The following is a 20,421-nucleotide window of genomic DNA, read 5'->3' as shown; positions in this document are numbered from 1 at the left end:
AATACTCGCCACTACGATGGGCGGGCCATATAGCGGATCGACTGGTAAGCCCAATCTTGGGTGATTTGACAGTATCAACGAGAATGCTAACCAGCTCTGGGTTGTTATACCGATGAAAGCATTGAACTTTATTTACCTTTGTGGTCTCAGTCTTTCCGGTTCCGGCAGGGCCTGCAGGCGCCCCTCCGAATTTAAGATGCATGGCACCCAACAGTGTCAGATAGCAGCGGTCTGTCAGCGGAGTTATCACCAGACGCCCACTGCAACAGAATCAAAAATATTTTTTCTCTCACAACGTCTATTCAATTCTAAACTATCCTAAACGCCAAGCCATAAAAAAAATGTGCAGGAAAGGGAAATTTAGAAATAACGAACCTATAATTGATTCGATTTTAGTTCGAGTTCTAAGTTTGAGCAAACGTCACGTTATCATCCATCCTGAACTTGTCATCATCATTTATCCCAAACCACAAGTGAGACGGTGAGAGTGACATTTCGAACTGTCCGTTTACCAGTGCACGGGTGCGTCAACACCGAACTAGCTCTAGCGCGCCAGCCCTCTCAACATAAAAAGTCAGTGCCTGGCATCCTATTTAAACCCCTCCCCTAGATCCGTAATCCACAACCATCTTCAAATGACAGTCCACTGCGAAAAGCGCAACAACTATTGGATATGTACACACCTGTTGCCCAAATATTCATTGGCATACGGGAAACACGTGTTGAGCGCTCTCACAAACACCTGCTGTCTAGAGAACTGGGATTGGTACTCAGACGTGTCAAGGTGGTCATCGGAATTTTCTAGTTCTGCCGATACACGCTCAGTGACTGCAGGCGCTTCTTCGCCTTGAACGTAATATCTGAAAAAAAATAAGCATACCCCATAATAGTTTGACACAATTATCAATAATTGAGGATTGAACGAAGACAAGTGCAACAGTGACCAAATTGAGTAAATTGATTTCAAAGAGAAGTATACGATTGTATATTCTATATAATTGTGTTCAAAATTCTGTAAATGAAGTCTTGATCTCACTATTCTGTGTAAAATGTCAAATGTTTAGTGTGAAGAAGGATAAGTCAACTCTAAACATTCTAATTAGATACAGTCCATCTGATGTAATCCAATGGATAGTGAGATATCCTGGGTTCTGTGGCTAGCTGGATTAGGTACATCAGATGGCAGTGACGAAGGGTGGAGATAGGCTGTTAAGATTCGTCATAAATAGTGCATACGAAGCTTTGTCAGTCATACATATTTGTTTTCATTGAACTAAGGTTACAATGTATAGATAGTGTTTGTTAGTTTTTAAATTTCAATTAAACCATACCTAATCCAAGCCACAGTAGATAATAGTAAAACAAAATCGTTTATCATTTGGTTAGGCAGGGCTTAATGAATTTTCAAAAACTAACCAACACCATTTGTAATATGTATTCTTAATTAACGAAAACAAATAAGTATGACTGAAAAAGTGTGCACTATTTTTGTCGAATCATCCATAGCATACCTAAACTATTATGGATTGGTCAGGCAGGGTTTAATTGAATATTAAAAATTAACCGGGACCATCTGCAGTTTGTATTCTTAGTTCAATGAAAACAAATAAGTATCACTGACAAAGTTTAGTGTGCACTGTTTATGTCGAATCTTAACAGCCTACCTCCACCCTTCACCACCGTTAGATGGCTTGACACACTATAACGGCTTGGTTTTATTGAACATTGAAACTTACCAACACTATCTGCAATCTGTATTCTTCGTTCAATGAAAACAAATACATATGACTGACAAAGTTTAGTGTGCATTATTTATGTTGAACCTTGACAGCCTACCTCCACCTTTCAAGACTGTAATATTAATGTAGAGTGACCAGTGAAAACTGTGAGGTGTCAAAACAGACGCCATTATAATCATTAAAACATTGTCCATCTAAATTTATGCTCAGGTATACATAAGTGGAATAAATCGATATAAGAATTGACATGAACATTAATTACCTCAATTGCGATATCCACTCAAAGTCGTAGACGTTTTGAACTCTGACATCCAGCAAGACTTTGGTGATGTCCCTGGCATGCACCTCGATCACAATCAGCGCCGACAGAATCTCCCGCTCCAGAAAAGACAAGTTCTCCTTCACTAGGCCACGTAGACTGTCCAGCTAGAAGAATAAATCGTCATCTAAATAATTATCATTCCTCGTAACTCGATAATGTTCAAATCTTCAGGAGGAAGAAAAAAACTGCTTTAAAATGAAATCTACTACATTAAAAAAAAACACTATTGTAATATTTATTATATTACTGCTTATAACTTCTCGTCGCCTTTATTGTAGAATACCGCACTTTTCCAGATATATTCTCCATACCCAGACCCTCCGCACTTCTAGCGGTAAAGCCGATATAATTGAGTGTCCACTTACAAATTATTGCGAGCTGAGTGATGCAATTGAATGCGTGTGCCTTAACGGTCATAATTATTATTAAAATCGATATTGTCCATTTGTATCGTCCGCACTGTCTTGTCTTTGAGATATGCTTAATATTAAAGCAAAGATTGAATGCCCTAGAAAGTTACACCAATTTATCAGTGCCACTGGTATTGCGTGTCGTAGAACATCGAGAAAAGTAGGGCCATCCGGGTGGAATCATCCGGGTCACGATCCTCAGTCATAAGTACTATTCTAGTTACTTAAATTATTCGTATTATTTCGGGTCCAGATCCCACCTTTGTGTACGCACGTGCCCATAATAATATATACTCTTCCATTGGCTTTTGCCATATCTTGATGATGCTTATGGCCAGTACCAAGCGGATTTCATCCAAGAAGACGAACCAAATATCCATACTGCGACAAATACTCGAAAAGGTGCCCAAATTCGATATAGAAACACTCAGAGATCTAAAGGCTGCCTACGATGGCTACATGTAAATAGTACGTAAAACATTTCACCGTGGCACAGTTCGCCATGAGCTTTCTTATCGGAAAGAGATGACCGCGTTTTATACAGTCTCCAATTTTATTAGATTCAATATGAACATTAATTCAATTTTCATAAGCTGATTTTGGCAAAATTCATGAATTCAAGAATGAAAACCTAACCTAACCTAACAAATAATCCAGTATATCAGCGATTTTCAAAATGTGTTTGCTGCTGGCTTCCTGTAAAGTGTAAATCGACAAGAAACGTGTTTTATTTAGACATGAATTTTATTTCAGTACTGTACAACCCAAAGACGTTGGACTGTCTTTAATATACAGCCATATATTTTCGATACAACATTAAACTGTGAAGTGTGATACGACGTACAAGTTTCTGGACACGGCCTATGATAATACAATTCGGTTGAAACTGTACGAAGCCATGGAGATATTTAACATACAGATGACAAAACTAACCGTGAAAAAGACACCACGCCGTATCAAAATTCAAAACATCTAATCAGAGCTGATTTGTACATTTTAACAAAAGAAATAATTGTAAAAATATATATAAGATAAAATACATTGTCTGAATGGATAAAGTAAAAAAAATATACGGGCTAAATATACCTTCTGCAGAACTGTGGTGTAACATTCTTCAAGGGTGTCGGACTCGATTGCCTCTTCCACCATTGCAGTCCAGGAGATTTGGGAACACGCGATGACCATCTGACCGGGCCACGCTCGTACCCACTCACGGCGATCTCTCACCATCAAATCTTTCAGGGAATCCAGTAAAACAAGACGCACTGAAAAGTTTATAAAGTATAATTATCAAAAGAGTGTTCTATAAAATAATGAATGTCGAATCAGATCACCACTACCATACCAAGATTATTATTTCATTTTTGCTGATGTAAAATACAATGGGAAGATATGAAAGCGTCTGGATCTGATAATACTTACTTTAGCTGTGAAGCTTTCATGATTTGCTATTGCATGGTGCAAATAGAAGAATTTGTTTTGCAAAATATGGATCTATTCAAAAGGCCGCGTGACTTATTACCAAATCCCTGTCTACATTCGGGAATTTTTTTCTGCGCATTGCCTGCCTCAAACCGGTTTCAAAATGGCCGTTTTTCGTGATGAATGTGCTAGCGCACGTAAATCCATCGCCAATGACGTCCCGTGGTGGTAGGTAGGTAATGCATTGCTTAGGGGCAACATTTTAAAGGGTAGCAAATGAAGGAATGAATACGAATATTTTTAGTTTTTTTAGAATTATTAATAACCATGTCTTTGCTTTTTCATACAAGGTGGTTGTTAGTAATTTTGAACAATCACAAACACCCAGGCTTTGAGAAAACACATAAATATTGTGTGTCCTGACCGAGAATCGAACCCAGGAACGCTCGGGTGGAAGGCAAGCGCCTTACGCACTGCACCACGAGAGCCGCCGAATACGAATATTATATCTTTCGAGAACAGGGGCGGTTTCCCGTGAAGCAGACGATGCAGTCGATTCGTTGAAAAGTGCCGACATCTCAGTTAAAATAATAATAGAAGCATTTAAAATCCTGGTATATATCCACCAGTATAAATTGTCAACTGAGTGAGGGCGCCACATGCTACTATATGACATATCATTCAATACTTTTTATACTGTGTTCAGCTTAGTTCCAAATTCGAACACCTGACGATTTATGATGGTGTACCTATAACCTGTCCAATCATTCATATTTTTGTACTGTAATATCCAATGGTAGTTTATCTCACAGGAAAAATGTACACAGGAGAGCTTCTTAACGTCCACGTAATTATAAACACCGTTGTTTGAGACCATATTTCATGTAAATGCTCCAATCCTCATTAGATGATGACTAATAAAAGGTTGCATGTAAGTTGTACGTATGCAGTTCAACGTGGGACACATATTCGTGCGCCGCAGTATGTGAAACATGAGTTCGTATAACATTTTATCAAATGACGAGTTCTTCGTTGAACATTTCACCATAGAATACATTTGTACGTATCTTACAAAATGCGGCGATAGTTTGCAAATAGTACTGTTCCAATTAGATTAACCCTAACCTAACCTAACCTAGTAAAGACATCTCATAAAATTCGCCACATGTTGTAGCATACGTACAAATATACTCCACGGTGAAATGGTCAACGAAGAACTTGTCATTTGATTAAATGTTACACAAACTCATGTTTCACGTACTGCGGCGCACGAATAAGTGTCCTGCGGTGAACTGTTTACGTACAAATTTCCGGATACGGTAATAAAATAGATTGGTAGGTACCCAATAAATTTGCATTAAATTTGAAACTAAAAATGAAGAGGGATGGCATTTTGTCTGCTTAAGGGTGGCACTTTACCTATGGATGTCACTGTTCATTGCTCTTGGACATCTTTTCAACATCACATCAGTGTTGCTAACAGAATGATTTTGCGAAAAATGTATAATAGTATTTTATACAATAATTTTACGCCCAATAAGCCAAAAACACTAGTGCCAACAGATAGTGTTTGTTAGTTTTTAAATTTCGGCAGCACAAAGCAAAGAAACAGAAGGCAGGCACGCGCACAGAAAAATTATATATGGAGTCCATTCCGAGAGAATATCCATGATACCAGTGGCGTAGGGTGGATTTAGGCTATTAGGATCTGACATAAATAGTGAACATTAAACTTTGTCAGTCAAACGTATTTGTTTTCATTGAACTAAGACTACAATGTCTAGATAGTGTTTGTTATTTATTAAATTTCAATTAAACCGTACCTAATCTAAGCGATTAGTAGGTAATAGTAAAAAAATATTCATTTATCTAAAAAATATCTAAAATTATGCCATTAAATTATACATAATTTTAGATATTTTATAGATAGAAGAATATTTTTTATCGATTATGATTTGGTTTGGCAGAGTTAATGAATTTTGAAATACACCATAAAAAACACCATCTGTAATATGTATTTTTAATTCAACGAAAATAAATAATTATGACTGAAAAAGTGTGCATTATTTTGTCGGATCGCCCATAGCATACCCAAACTATTATGGTTAGGTTTTGACCTCAATGTTCCTCAGGTTCAATTAAATTAAAAAAAACTAACCAGCACCTTCTGCAAATTGTATTATTAGTCCATTAAAAACAAATACCCACGTATGGACTGACAAAGTGTGCACTATTTATGTTGAATCTTAACAGCCTACCACCACCTCTCGCCATTGGTACCTAACATAGTTTTTTTTAAATACTATAATTTTTACATCTTTGTACTAAAATCAGCATTTTATAAAAATATGACAACACTGCTTCAAGTGTAGAGAGATGTCGCGGTGCGTAACACGCTTTCCACCTAAATCATGCACAAAACTACTTGGTGTTAAAACCAAAAAAGCTGAAATGAAGTGATCAAATGTAGACGTAACTTTAAAGAATTCAACTTCTTCACGCCTAGCTAAGACTAAACGGGAATAAATGGTGTCACCTGTATTTTGCATGGAGTTTTCCAGCAAAGCGAGCCACTCCTCCACGTTTCCCTTTGGATAGAATGTGTGGCGCAACGTCACCACCTCACCTTCATTTGAATGCATCGCGGTGATCTTGTCGTCGGATTCGAATGTCAACTAGAAATTTAACAAGCTTAGGAGGCCATTCTTAGACTGAAACCGTATGCGGTTTAGAACCGTGTGCCATACTAAACTTAAGATTTCTGTTCATGAAAATATATTTTCACAAAGTACATTATAAGCATCTGATCATATCCGTTTATAACGAATGTTAGGCGCCCTTCAAATTTGTGCCAAGTGTCTCATGAGAAACTTCCCATGACTGAATGAGTGACGGTTATTTAATATCCGTTAACAAAATTAAACAAACTATTTCTGGGAATTTTATTTATCCATCCAGTCTAGACCCTGGAGCATAATAATAATTTACCATTGCGATGTTTTCAAAACACTTTCTCAGGTGGGGCTGCACTGTACGGGGTTCCCTCGCCCTGGACAGTATCTCAAGAAGCTCGTCGTCGGAGAGGAAGTACAGACGGGGGAAACGAGACCGCTTCATTTGCATGTAATTGGCCAAGCCCTTAGCGGCCACCTCCAGGTACTCGATGGACTCCTGCAGAGAATCCAGAAGGACGCTGTCGGGGCACATCACCATGATCTGATCACAACAATATAATATTATGAATGGCCTGCTTATAAACTTTTAACAGTAAAAATATAAATACAGAACGATCGCAATTTAATTGTCGAAATAAATAGTTTTAACAGGCAAATATAAAATCAGATTCTATTACAAAAAACCCTATTTTATAATGTAAATTGATTGATTTTATCAGTGTTTTTTTTAATAGGAACGAATTATTGGGAGTAGACATCTGTTCGTCCAACTTACATTTGGCAGAAAATCATACATTATAAAACCATAAGTACATACAATTTCAGTGTAAATTTATACTTTGTAACCAATGTTTAGAGCAGGGGGGAGCAAACTGCGGCCCGCCATCATTAATTGTACTTCTGATTACGAATAACTTTTTTATATTTTTTTTTTAAATATTGACAATAGATTAAAATTTGAAGAATTTGTTGTTTCATAAATGTATTATCTCAGTACATCTTCCTAGCATCTCGTCTCACACTATGCAACCACTATTTTCTACGTTGAACATCGTGACACATTTAAATACTTGTAACTCTGTGTTGCAAGGAAAAAAATATATCCCCATGATATGGTAAAAAGTTTGAATGGATTTCAATTAAAACTCAAGTTATTCCTTTGATAAATATCGAATAACAACGTGGACCACTTTCCAACTTTGTAGTTGCTGAATATAACAGAATATAAATTTAAAGAATATGGTAAAATTATTAAAGCTCTGAATGACGATTTTTCACAAAGATTTGGTGACTTCCGAAAAATTGAGACAAGTTTAGCAATAGTACGCGATCCATTTTCAATATATATTGATAGTGTGCTGACAGAACTACAACTTGAGATCATTGATCTGCAGTGTGACACTGATTTAAGAGAATTGCATCGTCGTGAAGAAATCTCCAAATTTTACAATGGTCTTAATTCAGACAAATTCGACAAACTTAAAGATTATGCAAGAAAAATGTTCGATATTTTTGGATCAACCTATATATGTGAACAAACATTTTCGATCATGAACCTCAATAAAAATTCTTTACGAACGAATATCTCAGATGCCCATTTACAAGCAGTTTTGAAAATATCAACTACAAAATTAACACCTGAATGTTAAAAAATGTTAAAAAATGTACAACAGTTTCATTCTTCTCATTAATTTTTTTGTAATGTTTTTTTTTTTCGTGATAATAAATAGTGTATATCTAAAAATGGTATTTTACTTGCGGTCTTCAATTTGGCCCTCCATCCAAAAAGTTTGCCCCCCCTGGTTTAGAGTGTTAAGACCATTGTCATCTGCACGCTCTCGAGAGTGTTGACCTGTCGTGTAAGTACTATGACTCGCAAATAATATTGGGAAATTTATTAAATATTAAAAAAGCACATTTCGCAATATTGTCGATACTAAAAAGTATTGGAAAACAATAAGAGTCATACAATGTAAGCGAAATTCTGTTGCACTGCAAATTAATAAATATTGTTTGGCAATGCTTGACCTCAAAGAGAGTTTGTATCGAGAACAATCAAAAACGCTCAGCGGACATTTCCCTGATCGGAGAGACAATCAGGACTTTCACATGTAAACAGTTGTCACGATAGTTTAAAATACACACTATTGCTGCCAGTAAATCCACGCACGTGTACAGGCGCTATAACCCTAACATTGATATATCTATAAATGCATCTACTTCTTTCTGTGCCATATCGGTTATCAGCTGTCGATGATGATTTTGGCCATCTTTTCCCTGTCTGCATTGACATATTGTTCAAAACAGGGATTGAGTACTGAGCACGAACTGGTATCTGAGATATTCTTGAGCCAGAACGGTCTACTTCAGCCAGAGCCTGAAGCCTGAGAGCCCTTCGCTTACCGAAAATCTTCCCTCGAACGACAAAATGCAGAAGTTAACATCTCTCTGGATGAAGCAACGTGTGGCAAAAGTATGCAAGTGCGCATCTGTACATCCACATCTCAAAAGTTTCAAGTTTTCTGAGCCCTGTTTCTGTGAACGCCAAGTGCACAGCATCTTACTATTCTAGTTATGATGAGTGCATAGCCCTGGATACCAATCCCCGAATGAAGCACTATGACCGGTTGCGCAACGGAAGCGCAAGCCTACTTCAATGAAGTATATTAAAACTCAACAAGTAGTGTCGACTGCAGTATGGAATTGAAGTACACATGCTTTGGCAGTAGAGGTGCTAGCAACTCTCCATTTGACATATTATTAAACGTCAGAAATTCGTACGTAGTATTGAAGAGGGCTGTTAATCTATTTTTTCTATCTTTCACATAACTATTACCGCTGAAAGTATTATTTTGTGTTTAAATTCTCATATAAATATTTATTGTAAGACAGAAACACACGTTTGTTTGCAAAATACAACGGAAATTCCGTGTTGTAATATTGTTATATTGGAGACGTATCTAGCTTGTTTAAAGATTAATTGGCTACGTAGTTCAACAATGAATGGTTTAATAATGCAACGTTAACGGTAAGTACTGATTAAATATGAAGTCATTACCAAAATGGATAAAAATGTTATTTAATTTCCATGAAATTGACAAGAGTTCCGTCATGACTTATGATATTGATTATCATTGACATGATGTTTACTTTCTATCTTACTCTAACGCATGGACATGATGTATAAGCATGCTGAATGCTTTCTCATTCGCACTTATATTTCGCGTATCCATTCCATTCGAAGCTCTATACACACAATATCTCCTGTAAAACTAAAAATTTTACGTGCTTCAGTTGACGCGGCTCGGTGACGTGTTTTGCAGTGCTTCATTCGGGGATTGGCCACCTGGTCAAATGTCTCTGAATTATCCTTAGAATACAGTTAAAAACAGAAAAGATCCAAGACCAATGATAAAAATGACTATGAAGAGACATTTACCTGTGGCATGTCAACTGCCGATGACATAATGCGTCTCCATGTTCTCTCCATCGAATTGTACTTCTTGGTTTCCAACGGCAGCTCTTTGGTGATATCTTCAGAAGTAAAGATGGGTTCTAGATACATCCACTGCCTGAAGAAAAGTGAATAAATTATTTTATAATAAACTTTGACAAGTTGTTCAGAAGACCAAAAAAGTAAAACATCAGCCAACATCTTTATAGAATAACCAAATGAAAATGAAATTTACCATCATTATGTATATTATTGACTAACCTTTGACATTCGATCCATTCGTCGGCCACGGTTTGAGCGAGTCGCAACTTCTCGTCCCACTCGGAGATGCGCAGCTCAAACGAGGACTTAAACGGAGAGAATCCCAGCTGCTGCGTCATTTGCAGGTGGTCTTCCAGCATCTGTAACGTCTCGTCTGGTATCTTCATGATATACGTCCCTGAAAAACCAAAATTCAGGCCAATTAACAGTATCTCAGTGCCATGGTTTAGGCGGGGTTTAATTGAATTTTAAAAAGTAACCGGCACTATCTACAAATTGTATTCTTAGTTCAATGAAAACAAATAAGTATGACAGACAAAAGTTTAGTGTGCCCTATTTATGTCGAATCTTAACAGCCTACCTCCACCCCTCGCCACTGGTGACAATGATAGTTACCATCATTCCTAAGAAAACTATAATTTTGAAAAATTTTCCACGATGAGAAGAACGATTTCTTACAATCCTTATTCTTTGAAATACCGACGCACTCTTATGAGTGCCAAAACAATACCTGTATTTTTATAGGGTGTAATCTCCAAGTTCTTGTTGGCCCAGTCTTGATGCATCCTGTCGAGGGACTGCTCGATGGTGAACTCCTTGCTGGCGAGCTCACCTATCTCCTGCACCAGCCGCCCGTGGTTTTCGATGCCCTGGTCCAGGCACATCTGGAACGTTTGCTTCTCATTCATGGTGATCTTGACTCCTACAATAATGCCACAGATTAGAGGCATTTAAATCTATATTATTAAACGTAATTTGTGGTAAAAAAAGTGACTAAGATTTAAAGTTCCACTAGTGCACACGAACGTGAAATATTCAATATCTCTGCGACATTGAAAATTAGCCTTGTCTATGCCTCACAATATTACTATGGCAGTATCTGACAGGCAGCAGATTTCACAAGTCACACGTTGAATGTAGAGCGAAGCTCTTACTACAATCGCTGTAATACAGATAATTTTGTGACTTAGTATTTCATAATTATTATTCAAGCAGATGTCACTGTGTGCTTAATTTATTAGATTATGTAAATCAATCGACAGTGGCTATTAATTTGAGTTTAAAGTCGGACGAGATAACTCGCGAAATTTGTATGTGCGGCCTGTCGATCACTGCGAGATATAGAGAAAACTCGCTGAAGGCATAGAACCGGACCAGGAACCGGAAAGAACATCATTCAAGACAACAACAATAATAATACAAAGTAAAAGGTATACCACAATTTCCTCTCAATGATGAAGCATTCCTGTAATCACATATGCGTGTGAAACATGGACCCTAAGTAAAAGAGAGATCCAGAAACTTAGAGTAGCACAAGGTGGTATAGAGAGGTGCATGCTGGGCATAACGCGAAAGGACAAAAAGAGGAATGAGTGGATAAGGAAGCAGACAAGGGTTTGCGATGTGATAGAGTTTGTTAAAAGCCTCAAATGGAGATGGGCTAGACACAACTCGAAGAAGTTACAATCGTAGAGAATGTCTTATCAAAAATTTCATGGGAAAGATAATAATGTTTATCACAGACACCATGATAAATCAATTCCCGCTATTTGTGGAAATTATATTTATCATTGGACAAATTTAGTCATCCAGTGGTATTCAAGAGGTACAGAACGTCCGCAAGGTAGACCTAGAGACCGCTGGATCGATGAAATGCCGAGAGATGTGGAATCAGCTTGGAGAGGCCTTCATCCAGCAGTGGATAGATTCAGGCTGATGATGATGATGAAGCATAATATTATGGATCTTTACAGCATGGGAATATCTTAAATAGACGCATTTCCTGCATCCAGAGGCACATATTGACTGACTCATCGATCATGCCTTCTTTCAACGAAATATAATCATTATCGATGTCGATCCACTGCTGAATGAAGACCTCCCCTAGCTCTGTCTACTCTTCTCGATCCCTAGCTCTTCGCTGCAACGTACATCCACCGAATTTTATGAGTTCATCTATCCAGCAGGTTTTAGGGCATCCCTGTGGGCGTTTAGTGGGTACCACTGTATGATGGCATTTGTCCAGCGGTTGTCCACTCGCCGAGCGACATGTCCAGCCCATTGCTATTTCATCTGATTAGTGACCTCTATCACCTCACATACTCCTGTCTGCCTTGTTATCAATTGGTTTCTTTTCTGATCTTAACGCATTATGCCCAACATGCACCTTTCCATGCCACGTTGCGCTACTCGTAATTTTTAGATTTCTCTTACATTAAGAGTCCATGTTACATACGCATTCGTGAGCGTTGGTAGTAGACACTGGTTGAACACTTTACACTTAAGACACAATGGGAAGTCGCTTTTGACGATACTATATAGACACCTAAATGCACTCCATGGCAGTTTGATTATGGAAACAATCTCATCATACATACCACTGTCAATTTACCTCCAGTTTTTGACCCACTCGATTTGAGTGCCATTGATGAGGATTGCTTTTGGTTTAGTGAAGCAGTTTATTAATACTTTTGTCTTTGAGACATATATCTTTAAGCTTACTTTGCGGCAGAGAAGAGAGAGAAGAGTGGAGGGACCTATGGGAGGCCTTCATCCAACAGTGGATTGACCCCGGTTGATAATGATGGTGGTGCTTGACAGACATGAGAGATTATGAGTCCTCTAGAAAGGTTTTAAAACGACTCCGAGAGACGTGAATACCTGATTCTTTCATAAAATTATTCCAATGCCTTTCCTTCATTCCGGGATTCTTGACAGCGACTATTATCGGTACCAAGGGCTTAAACTCTTCAATGGCGATCTGAAAAATAATATATATGAGTATTATTTAATAATGTGTTTCCGAACATTTTTTAGTAGGAGGAATCCTTGAAACATTTTCTGTAAAATCTCTGGTCGACACATGAACAGTTCCCAGAAGCCTTTTCGAATTTTCATAGAACCAACCTGGATGGGATGCACTGGTGTAAACTTTATATAATACAGTCGAACTTGGTTATTACGAGGCAGATGGGACCGACTGAATTTGCTCGTTATAAGCGTTACTCTTTATATCAGAGAATAGGTATTTTTAAATGAGCGGTCACATAACACAAAAAGTCGCAATTCAAACAAAAATATACAATTAGAATTTTTCCCCGAAATAAGCATGGCATTCATAAACCACAAAAGAAGTTGTTTATTGTAATGAACGCTGGTAGGTACTGTCATCAAATATATCCCCCCCCCCCAAAGTATGCCCCAAATCACGCATCAAAACTCCATATCAAGTCAGCACTCTAGCTTATGGTTTACCAGCCCTGCCGTACAACAAAAAAATAAATACTTTGCAAAACAAACAGGCGTCCCAGCGCCCGTCCAAATCATACCTGTTAGCTCTCAAGGCCGCTCCAGCCCCCGAACGCGGCTGGGCCCGACGAGAACATTGCAATTTTTCTGACCTACCCCTTGTACCTCTCCTCAGCAGACTAGATCCCCCCAAATGGAAGAATGCCCTTTGAAAATCAGTCTCAACCTACCCACCATTGAGAGCGCGTAATACAAGTACCTAAGCGACGTCCCGTCGCACGTTGGCGGGTGGTGAGCAAACTTGTGCGATTGCCCGCCTCCCAATTATTATGTCTCTAGTAACACGCTGTTATCAATAAATGTTGTAATAAAGTGCCCGCGAAACTTTATAAATAATGTGTAAATGCGGCCACGTGGCCATAACATGAAGTGAAGTGCAAACCAATAGATAGTTACGTGTTCTTAAATAATCAACCCATATCGCCCACGCTAACTCGAATGCTTTTAGTACCAAAAATGCGTTCTATGATAACGTTACTTACAGTCATGCTGAATCCATGTAAACCAAGCTTGTATAATTTAGTGTGAATAAAAAAAAATAGTTCCGCGCGGAACTGTCAAACTAAAGTTTCTGTGTTATAATTATGTTCCCCATGATGTCACACATTTCCCCCAACTTGAAGTGATGCTGGAGGGAGGATTCTACCAGCCTACATACATGTGAGTCCTTCTTCCCGGTATTAGTACCTACTGACTTCAAAAACCTTGAGAAAAGACAAGAGTACGCAATGTAATAGACGTTGCCAAACAGCTGAAATGGAGATGGACGGGGCACATTGCTCGCCGAAAGGACGGCCGCTGGACAAATGCCGTCATCCAATGATACCCAAGGGGTACGAAACGGCCACAGGGTCGCCCTAAAAGCCGCTGGATTGACGAACTGGTAAAGTTCGGCGGAAATACGTGGCAGCGACGACACAGGACCGAGAGAGTTGGAGAAAGCTTGGGGAGGCCTTCATCCAGCAGTGGATTGACCCCGGCTGATGATGATATGTCAACCGAACGTAGTGGCTACAGCAATCAAACAAAATAATATAAGAAATATCATTTACATTCACTTCCTTGGCAACTTTTTGTACTGCAGGCAGGTCAGTGAAAGTCCGGACGCATTTCGTCATGAGCCTGTGATAGTCGTTCATGATGGAGTCGATGAGCTCCGCCTCAACCTGTAAGAGCGGATTGTCCAACCATTTCTTGCGCCAGTTGAAGAATTCTGAAACAATTTCGAGTAAAAAGTCAAAGCCGTGAACAATGGTAGGATGTGGAGAATCATGTAAAATTATTAGATTGTCTCCAATAATTTGGACTTGAAATAGAAAGAGTCTTATGCGGCGAACACATTCACGTCACGTACTGGTATGGCGATAAATTTAGTCTATGGTTTCGTCATTCCGCAGAATATTTTGAAGATTACTATCTCTATAAATTCAATGACGGAAAGTGCCAACTCGAATTTATTAGTATTTCGAATTATTACTCATGGTAATTTCAATTAATCTTAACAGTTTCTATGCATGCGTACGGTAACATTACTTGCGATATTGCATCCATAGTTAATAAACACCAGATAGATAATAATTTAATATAAAATCCATAGAGGAAGCAAATAAATACAAAGAGCACAGTTTTGACGTGAATCGTTCGGCAGCTCGCGTTCTAGTATGGAGTCTATTGCTTTGTTTTATATACAACATCTTGATAAATTTCTATGTTTGCTAACCATTTGTCCACCAAACTAGATCCTTGCACTCGATCCAACACATATTGAAAAAAAAACAACATATCGCACCGTGAGTGTAAAACCAAGGCATCTGCAAAAGACATATTTTGGATATATTACGGTTTGAAGTCTTCGTTTTGTTAGGAGAAATAGAGTTTCTAAAAAAACCATAATATTTGGTTTATATCTACATTATATTGCATGTTCTTTCAGTTACTTCACTTTTACATTATCAAGTTCACGACTTTTGCAGTTGTTTTGCATTTAATCTCGAAATTGAAAAATTTGCAGATGCCTTGGTTTTACACTCACGGTGCGATATATCTATGACCAACTACAGGATTAAACTCATGACAGACAGCTTCACAAACAGTCACTCTTCCAACTCAGTTAGCTACATTGGATGTATCCACTTATTTTTCAAATTAATGACATAGATAACAGTTAGGGCTAGACACTTTGACGGTATTCATGTATATCATAGAATATGAGCCGGAAGTGATGCTTTGTGATGCTGTTAAAAAAAATAGCTCACCAGATGCAGTGATCCATAAATTCTTATAAGGCTCGAACTCCTTGATGAGCTTGTCAAGATCGTCAAATGGAGTGACAGTCACTTGAAACATCTTCTGTCTCCGATTTAAAAGCTGCCCGTACTCCTGGGACTCTTGCATCAATTTCCACGCCTTCTTGATGTCGTTCGCTATTTCGTGAACCTAAAGTTTAAATGAATATTTCTGTGATTATATCTTTTTCCACAAACCTCATTCGACATAAAGGGTTATCAAATTAGCACATTAGATTTTTAAACGTCCTAGCAGCCATTTTTTTCTGATTCTCACCAAAATTTACATTTGTATACAGTATTACTTGGCAAATCATCATGGAAAGATACACAGATACACATCATTACAATAATAATTCATCTATTTGAGCTACGTTTCGGGCATCGCGTGAAATTTACCGTCAAAATAATCGACCTACAGATCTTAATTAAATTCTAGTAAAACGGTATTATTTGCAATGTTAAGAAATTAACCCATCAGAAACGTAAACATACTGCTGAAAATATCCATGTTGCAAATCAAAGTATGGATGAAAATCCAGAACAATCGATTACACGTTGAACTTTCTTATGTGGAATATCCTTCATAAAGATTTGCATTTGAAGGCGTTCACTATAAAATACAGTTCACATAAGACCTTAAACTGATTGAACATTAGGCGCGTCGAAATTTTTGAACATGAAACAGACCATTATTTCATGAAAAAATTTCATCTTCAGTGATGAAGCTCATTTTTGGTTAAATGGCTTCGTAAATAAGCACAATTGTCGCATTTGGAGTAATGAAAGCCCACATGCTATTCTTGAAACACCTTTACACCCACAAAAGTTAACCGTTTGCTGTGGTTTACGGTCTGGAGGTGTAATTGGAACATATTTACGATGACACGTCTTACGGAAGGATCAGAGATTTTCAATTGGCACGAAAATGATGCTCATGCAAATATTAGTCTTCTCCATATCTCATCATGGGTGCCGAGGGTAAGGAATCGGTAGGCGATTGATGCCTTCGAAATGTGGCGGCGTCAAATGCTTCATATTTCTCGGAAAGAATACAGGACAAGCTGGTCGATCATCCGGAGACTGCATATAAAGGAAGGGCTCTCAACAATATGTTTGAGACAAATTCTGCAGTTTTATGGACATATTGTTCGGTGCGAACCGGATAACCTAGAGCAGTGATACTCAACCTGCGGCCCTTTGAGCTTTTATGTGCGGCCCGAAACACATTTATTATCAGGAATTTCGTATATCTTGAGATTCGTTTCGACTTTGACGCACAGATAGTGACACCCGAAGAGGATTCTCATTATGGTCCACATCAGATCTGGTATAAGAGTGTTGCTATTGCACACGATTAATTTAAAAAACACGCATAATTTTTTAAATCTTTTGTAAAAAAGGGAGGGTTTCATGATTTTTTTCGTCACACCAGTAGTGATGCGGCCCGCGTTACTTTACAAATATATGTATTTGGCCCGAAGAAAAAAAAGGTTGAGAATCATTGACCTAGAGAGACTGACGGTTTTGGGTAAGCTCCGGTGAAGGTAAAGCGGAGGAAGAGAGTCGCTCAAAAGATAACAGAATTTCAAGGCGGTCACGATCCTCAGCCACGGGGGAACGACCGAGAAGAAGGTGTATAACAAAAAATCCAACACTCTTGACATTTTTGGAAGATTGTCTAGCGCTCCGGTTCGTAAAATTTTCTAATGACTATGTATTGTCTATTATTAATCATATTACTCTATTTATGTCACTCTGGAGTGCCAGTGCCGTGCATTGCCCGGTGAACTCTTCAATCCTGTCCGAAAAAAGCTGCTCATCTACTTGATGGATCTTCCAAAAGCTGTCCTGTTCTTTGATCAACTTTTCCGAAGTCTCTTCTACCTGTGAAGAATAATTTGAGCATTATTGTGCTGGTCACACTAAATATGTATATACCAATAAGGAATGTAAACTTGTATGTATAATTTTTTTTTTACTGTGTGTGATCCTAAGAAGATCATTAATTATGGGCCCCCATAGGGTGGAGGTTTATATTAACAGATTTTTGTTTTTATTTGATTTTTGTTAGTATTATACTACAATCTAAACAGCGCATGCATAAGTTCGCCACGATTCCGCCGATCTACGTCTTGCACTTCTCTTAGACTATAATATAAGTTTTAGTTCATAAATTAGCATCTACTGACCAACTTGGAGATTTTATGCGGCCAACCGATGGCTTCCCAAACGAGTTTGAATTCATCATTCTCCATTGAAAAGTTGAACGGGTACAGTGTGGCGCAATCCTAAAAAATAAAATCATTTACTAAAACATAATTATCATGCGACATTAGTTGACTTAAGAGCATACTTCAGTGAAACGGTAAATAATTTTCAACTATAGGTGCGACGAAATTTCGGCCAATCGGAGAGAGAAAGTCGAGCTGTGAACACGTCAATTTGTTTGAACGCCCCACGTTGGGCGCCAATGTTGTATAAAATTTTGTAATTGTGATTTTTGACATCACAATTACAAAATTTCCATGAGCATGAGACAAGAGACAATTTTTATTAGTGTTGAGTTCCGAACAAAAAATTCTAATAATTTGATTTTATAATAAACTTTAGTTTTGCAAAAAAAAATTAGTCGGAACGTACTAGGATAATTAACTGAAGGTCACAGTGGCGCCCAACTTTGATATTTCATATTTCAGGAACTTTCTCGGCCATAAGTACATACCGTAAGTAATTTTTATAGATTGGAAGGCGCGCAACCTGGATTACGTCCGAGGATTGAAACCCACGTCCTGAAAACTAACTTCTCCTCGCTCTATCTGATTCCCCTTTTCCCGTATTTTATAATTCCAATTGCCCCTTATATATATGATATGTCCTAGTAGATCCTATTTAGGTACCCTTAACTCATATACATATCACAAAGTACAAATACTTCTAACGGCCCCGCCCCATGACCATATTTTACATATTGAATCTAACGGTAATAACTTTGATTCCCAGTCTAATATCTCTGAATTTCTAAGTATTTTGTTTTCAGACCCATTTGGGAAACATTAATGTAGACCAGTGTTTCCCAAAGTGTGGTATGCGTAGGTACCGTACCGTACGGGAAGAGTTTGGTGGGGGTACGCGCTGTACCAGGCATCAATATAACATCCATGCTAGAAGGTTTATCGCATGCGGAAGAAGAGCAATTATTGCTGGAATTAGCTCCAGTCGGATTCTTGAAAAATAAATATAAGGAGTGTACTTTAACATCATTCTGGTTGCAAATGCAACATGTGTAACCAGTTTTAAAAGAGAAAGTCTTGAAATACAACTTGCCTTTTCCAATTTCATATCTATGTGAAGTTCCTTTTCTGCATTTGTAGACATTAAGTAAAAAAAAAACCAACAGGCTTTTGGATGTGGAACCACATCTCAGATTAAAATTAGCAACCAGGGAAACAAATTATGGTGATCTGTCTCAACATAAACAATTTTATCCTTCTCATTGATTATGATGAATGTCATTTATAATATAACTTTTATTTATTCTATTTATATTTTATTATTAATGAAATTTATTTTTAGTTTATTATTATTTTGTTTATGTACTAAAAAAATAAACTATGTATATGCAATTTTTTTTCTACGAGGTGTACTCAGTGTTACAAAAATTATACAAAGGGTACACAAATGTCGAGTGTTTAAAAAACACTGATGTACGATTAAGCAAAAACAAGTGAAAATATTTCCTCACATGCATTTTACTCTTCATGATATCCATCTGCATCGTGACTGTGATCGGTATGGTGTCCATCCACTCTCTGATCTCGAAGACGTGCTCGATGGAGATGGGTCTCTTGCCCAATCCGTCAATCACTTCTTTGTAAACCACTATGACGCCTTCAACGTTCTTCTTTAATTCGGCAGCGAACATTTCGAAGAGAGCTTGGATCAAGTCGCTGCGTTTCTTGATCAGTTGATACTGAAATCAATAATGCAAGAATACTTCTTAGTATTAAGCTTCCTATAATGCCAGACTATAGTTCGGCTATATATTTATTGAAGTTAAAATCTTTTGTGTAAGGTACAATAATAATTATCCTTTATTATGCTGGAAGAACGAGTCACGTTAATGTTTAACAAAAACCATAATAGCGTATTAGATATTTGTGGCAATGAACGCAGTGGCGAAAGTGCACATTAAATTTTGTCAGTCATTTTCCTTTCACTCCACTTCCCAAACTTTTTCTTACCACTGACTCCTAAATCTAAAAATATAACCTGTCAAATTAACACCATGTACCTATAAATATAATCTACTCTGTATTATAAAAAGATGACCCGAAATCACATGTCTGTCTGCACAATTTTCGCCTATTCTCCGTATACACAGAGACTTGAAATTCGGTACACAAGTGCCAATGTGGCGAAAATATATTTTATTAAAGTGGTCCTATTGATCTAAAACTATCACTAATGAATTTCTCATGGACGGTGTTCAGATAAAAATGTGAGAAAACATTGGTGTCTTCAATTCATTTTCGAAGATAATG

At 37.7% G+C, this 20,421-nt stretch overlaps 1 protein-coding gene across 1 annotated transcript in view; it reads right to left on the bottom strand.

Moving 5' to 3' along the window:
* LOC147069798 (dynein axonemal heavy chain 1-like) overlaps window positions 1–20,421 on the bottom strand; it is a 112,427-nt gene that overhangs the window by 72,198 nt on the left and 19,808 nt on the right. Inside the window, exons 15-29 of the mRNA XM_085950347.1 lie at window positions 19,623–19,850; window positions 18,070–18,168; window positions 17,621–17,764; window positions 15,848–16,028; window positions 14,645–14,805; window positions 12,945–13,044; window positions 10,795–10,986; window positions 10,284–10,461; window positions 10,008–10,140; window positions 6,882–7,109; window positions 6,430–6,568; window positions 3,558–3,736; window positions 2,002–2,165; window positions 684–860; window positions 137–260 (exon numbers count right to left, since the gene is read on the bottom strand). Of these exons, the coding sequence (XP_085806473.1) occupies window positions 137–260; window positions 684–860; window positions 2,002–2,165; window positions 3,558–3,736; window positions 6,430–6,568; window positions 6,882–7,109; window positions 10,008–10,140; window positions 10,284–10,461; window positions 10,795–10,986; window positions 12,945–13,044; window positions 14,645–14,805; window positions 15,848–16,028; window positions 17,621–17,764; window positions 18,070–18,168; window positions 19,623–19,850 (2,427 nt within the window). The remainder of the gene's footprint in view (window positions 1–136; window positions 261–683; window positions 861–2,001; window positions 2,166–3,557; window positions 3,737–6,429; window positions 6,569–6,881; window positions 7,110–10,007; window positions 10,141–10,283; window positions 10,462–10,794; window positions 10,987–12,944; window positions 13,045–14,644; window positions 14,806–15,847; window positions 16,029–17,620; window positions 17,765–18,069; window positions 18,169–19,622; window positions 19,851–20,421) is intronic.

Source organism: Rhyacophila brunnea, unplaced genomic scaffold, assembly GCF_057557595.1.
Source record: "Rhyacophila brunnea isolate RB1 unplaced genomic scaffold, BYU_Rbru_1.0 scaffold_23, whole genome shotgun sequence".
Lineage (NCBI taxonomy): Eukaryota > Metazoa > Arthropoda > Insecta > Trichoptera > Rhyacophilidae > Rhyacophila > Rhyacophila brunnea.
The sequence above is the reverse complement of the archived record's forward strand: the minus strand, read 5'-3'. Positions and strand labels throughout refer to the sequence as shown.